Source organism: Morus notabilis, unplaced genomic scaffold (assembly GCF_000414095.1).
Source record: "Morus notabilis unplaced genomic scaffold, ASM41409v2 Scaffold705, whole genome shotgun sequence".
Taxonomy (NCBI): domain Eukaryota; kingdom Viridiplantae; phylum Streptophyta; class Magnoliopsida; order Rosales; family Moraceae; genus Morus; species Morus notabilis.
In genome coordinates, this window is record NW_010357938.1 from 303,635 (window position 1) to 308,447 (window position 4,813).

A 4,813-nucleotide genomic window follows, 5' to 3' on the forward strand; every position below is an offset into this window, starting at 1 on the left:
AAAGAGTGAAGAAGCTTCCCACCAGAGGGAACCAAAACAAGGCCATGACATTACAGATTTACAGTCTTTATCATCAAACTTTCTCTCTCTCTCTCTGACTTTCTCTCTCTAAGCTGCTAATTCTGATCATGAAAGTACTAGAGCTTTCTTTCTTTTTTCATTTTCTCATTCGCTTTTTCCTCTTTCATGAATCTTAAGCTCAAGTTGCAGAATTTTTGTATGTTGCAGAATTTTTAATTTTCTCATTTAAGACTTTTGTATGTTGTCATTCTCTCTGAGCTTTTATACACAGCGCTCACCACCACGTATAATACGCATTTTCTCATTTAGATAGCAAGGAATAGAAAATGTGGGACTCTGAGTCTCTTACGCTGTAAAGATCTCGATGAAATTGTGATATTCCTATAGGATGATATAAAAACGCAACAAAATTAAAAAAGGCTTGGACTGAACTTGATTTAGATTGAAACCTATAAGATATCATATCATAAAACAATGAATAATGACGCGATAAGACTGTTTACATGCATTTCGATATGATGAAAACAGAAGAGTTGTTTCATTTTTTTTTTTACTATGCATAAAATCCATGTTATCAAGTTTTATTCAGATTTTTTATTGTTCTGGACATGTCGTATTACTTTAGATTTAATTATTCAATCGACCTCTTATAGCATATTCTAGAATAATCAAACGTATAACGTTTCTGCCAAAAGATAACCACTACTTGGCTACTCGCTCAAAACATGAGAACATGAGTCCCCGAGAAAGCCACGAACGGTACAAGATTATGGCGCTTCAAGCCTTCAACGAAGACCTTGTAGTGATTTATCTTACGACATTGATATCTCTAAACGACAATATATAATGTCGAAGAGGAGAAATGATAACTACTATTCAATCTTAACAGATACATTTGTTTGGTTCATAATTAAATCGTTAGGCAGTTCGGTTAGAATTCTAAAAGTAGTTAAACATTTGAGTTCCAATTCAGCAATATTATAAACAGGAACAAGGAAACAAATGCGCATGTATAAAACGAAGTTAATTAACAGATAAAATCACAGTTTTGAATAGAAAACAAAAAACACTAGCAGTTTCCAAACCAAAATAAAAATACCATTCGGCAAACTCGCCATAAAAAAGGTACCTCAATCTTATTAACACCAACAACAATATCCTTCTACAACTCGAGATCAGGAAGAAGATTCTATGACATATAAGTTAAAACACGGCATTCTTATTCTCATATCTGAATTTACTCGAGTCGAAACAGAAACACGAAAGAAGCTACTGCAAAAGCCCGAGTTTCCTTAGTACTTGTAAGTTCCGAGGGTCGCCTCCGAGTTGGCCTTGCACCTGGCGAGGAAAGCAGCCTGGGCCTTGCGAATATTTTCTTCCTTTCCTGCCCATGCCAAGAGCGTGCTCTTCTGGAGCGCCCGTCCGTAGGAGAAGGAAAGCAACCACGGCTTCTTTCCCTTGACCTTGTTTATGGCGTTGAGGTTGCGGGTAGACTCCTCCTCGGTTTGCCCACCAGACAGGAACAAGATGGCGGGAACAGCCGCCGGCACGGTGCGCTGAAGGGCACGGACAGTGTACTCGGCGATCACCTCGGGTGCGACCTTTTTGGCCTTTAATCCTGGGGTCACCATGCTGGGCTTCAGAAGGGTTGCCTCAAGCAGGACATGGTGGTCGTTCAAGGCCTTGTAGATGGCAGCGAGAACGCGCTCGCTCGCCGCAGCGCACTTCTCGATGTCATGGGACCCCTCGAGGAGGATGTCGGGCTCAACAACGGGAACAAGACGATTCTCCTGGCAAATGGCGGCGTAACGAGCTAGGACACTTGCATTTTCGTTGATGGCCAACTGAGAAGGCTCATTGGTGCCAATCTTGAGCACAACTTGCCACTTGGCAAACCGAACACCGGCTTCGTAGTATTTCCGGCAACGTTGGCCAAGGTCATCAAGACCTTCGGTTGTGGTCTCGCCATTGGTGCCCGGAAGCTCAACGAGACCCTTGTCGATCCCGATTCCGGGAAGGACGCCGCCTTCCTTCAAAACTTCAACGAAAGGCTTACCTGAAATGCGTAGTAAACAATGTATAAGACACTGTTTAAAACCATTCCGATAACTGAAAGTGAAAAGTTTTCAACAAGTAAACTTGAAAATAATTAGGATATTCTAAACCGTTTACGAATCGAACAGAAGTCAATTCACGGGGAACTTTCATCTAGATAGGGGGAATAGTAAAAGAAACGGAAACCAATTCCAAGATGCCTAAACAAATTTAACCATGCTTTTGTTCATAGTTTTAAAACTGTTCAAATCTTTCTGTTACAGCATTTTTTCTCACGAAATTTTAATTTCTGTTTAAACTTATGAATCAAACGGGCCCTAAAAACAAATTACCAGCGGCGGTCTTTTGGTACAGAGTTTCCTCGAATAGAATAATTCCACTAAGGTATTGCAGGGCTCCCGGAGTGGTGAAGAGGAGCTCACGCAGAGCACGCCTGTTTGATTCAACATTCTCGACATTGATGGCCGAGAAACGGTCTGTCATTTCGTCAATTGTTTCATCAGCGGCAAGGATGCCCTTTCCAGGGGTTCGAAAATAAGCGGCGTTAGCGATGAGCTCATCTGCAAGGCAAGCAAGATTTAGATAGAAAGGAACAAGATTTACAATCATAGATTTTCGACAAAAAAAGATAATGAAATAACTAGTACAAAACAAAATGGACCGCGAAAGCCTGGAAAAAGATTCAATTTATATTTATTTGTTACGTACAGCTTGTAAATCAATGTTTTGTCAATCATAATTCGCCAAACTCTCAATCAAAGGAAAATAACATAACTAGAGAGGAGGTAGAGAAGTCCAAATTTTAAGTAAAATAGAGTTTTGAACTATTTGAAAAATGGCAATTCTTTCTTTATGCAAAACCAGAAAAAACTAATGAGTTTCCAATCAGAATGCTAACTTAAATTCAAGTAATGCCAAGAGGTACGGACTATGAAAATATATGATATTAGACATCTCCAATGCAAATATTAATGCTTATTATACGTTTAGCATTAAAAAGTTTGATATGTTACGTTATTTTTAGTTTTTGTTATAAAACATAATGCTATTGGAAATGTTAAATTGCATAATGCTATTTGAAATGTTAAATATACTTTTTCTCATAATTACTAAGTTTTGAAAGTTGTAAAAAATAAACTTTTACTTTTAGAATAATTAAAAAATTGCAAAAGTTGCAAATGTTACATGCAAAGGTAAACACTTCGGCCAATAGCAATCATATGTTAAATTTTTCATATGCTATATTTGGTGGGAAATTTGCCTGAAAATATAACTTATGAAAAATTTAACACAATAAATAACATTGCATTGGAGAGCATTTTTTGCACTTGATTGTTAAATTTGTAATTGGCAAATCAAGTATAGCATTGCATTATAAATGCTCTTATTATAAAATGTAACATACATTTACATAATCGCTATTTGAAAAAGATGAATTTATGTGAGAAAACATATTGTAATACAAAAATTAAATTTAAATTTTTATAAGAGAAAATATAAAATTTTTGTTATTCAAATTGCGAAAAGAGGGGGCCTTTAAATTTATGTCTCATTTAACTTCACCATGAACGAAAGACATTTTCCCAATACAGCTAACGATGAGCACACGCAAATTAACACCTTGCTACTTCTGAAGGGTATTAAAGAAACACAGAAGATTATATCAGTTCCATTAATGAAGCCCCAAGGAGGATCTGATGTCGAAGGGAAAAATAACATAAAAAGCTTCTAAAGGCCATTCTTTATTATAACAGATTTAAATCCATGAGTAAAACCAAAGCAATGTTAGAGCTAGCATATCTTTCTCGCTGAAACAAAACATACAAATCAAAAACTTCGAGTTTTTTTTTTTTTTTTAATGAATGTCTTAACTTCGCGTTGATCAGCAAGGTATAAATATATGTATAAAAAAAAATTCAGGATCTGCATCCACAAACAAACACACACAGACATAAACAAATAAATAAGAGAAAATATCATATTTACCCTGTGATTTAGTGAATTTTGCTTGTAGTACTACTCGTGTTTTTGATCATTTTGAATTGGTAAACATTTAAAAAAAAAAAAAATTTGGATACATGAAGCTTTTTTAAGATGTAAAAATTCAAAACTGCCCTTCTCATTGATTCATTAGAAAATAAATTTTTTAAACTCATATTTTAAAAGTTGCTTTAAATATAACAAAAAATTAAAAACCAAAAAGAAGTCATAAATCTAAGAGGATTACCTTGGTATTTGCTCCTAAAGGCAGACATGTTCGATTAGAAAGGAGGGTATAGAGAGAGTAGAAATGTGTAAAATTGAAGAGAAAAAAGAAAAAGCAAAGTGAGATTTTATATCCGTGGAAGCTGATATATAATATAGCTTTAGCTTTTACCTTACGTAATGATCAGACTTTTACACGCTGTTAAGCTAAATAACGAGCGGTTTCCTTTTCTTTCTATCAAGGGGTGAATTATTTAGGACCTTTTTGACATTATTTTTAGAGATTGTCTTTAGCTTTAAAAAAAGAAGCTATAGCAATAAATTTAATTTTCAATCTTCCTATTTGACCTTTTTCATTCCAAATTAAAAAACATATATTTTTAAGATAGTTATTTAAAATTGAAAATCTTTAACAAATATACTATGTTAAATTTTACTCAAACTATTTTTACATAATTATGAAGATGTTTGAAATAACAACAATAAATAAGAAATTTAGTAGAAGAATAATTTTTTCCATCAATAAGATAAT

General features: G+C 34.8%; 1 protein-coding gene across 1 annotated transcript; it reads right to left on the reverse strand.

The window, feature by feature from the left end:
* Positions 1 to 1,095: 1,095 nt before the first annotated feature.
* Positions 1,096 to 4,418, reverse strand: LOC21396969 (fructose-bisphosphate aldolase 6, cytosolic). Its single transcript, XM_010091110.2, has 3 exons — positions 4,304 to 4,418; positions 2,409 to 2,636; positions 1,096 to 2,077 (listed from the first exon to the last, which is right to left on the reverse strand). Exons 1-3 carry the CDS (start codon positions 4,329 to 4,331, stop codon positions 1,314 to 1,316), a joined length of 1,020 nt encoding a protein of 339 aa, XP_010089412.1. The 5' UTR covers positions 4,332 to 4,418; the 3' UTR covers positions 1,096 to 1,313.
* Positions 4,419 to 4,813: the final 395 nt, after the last annotated feature.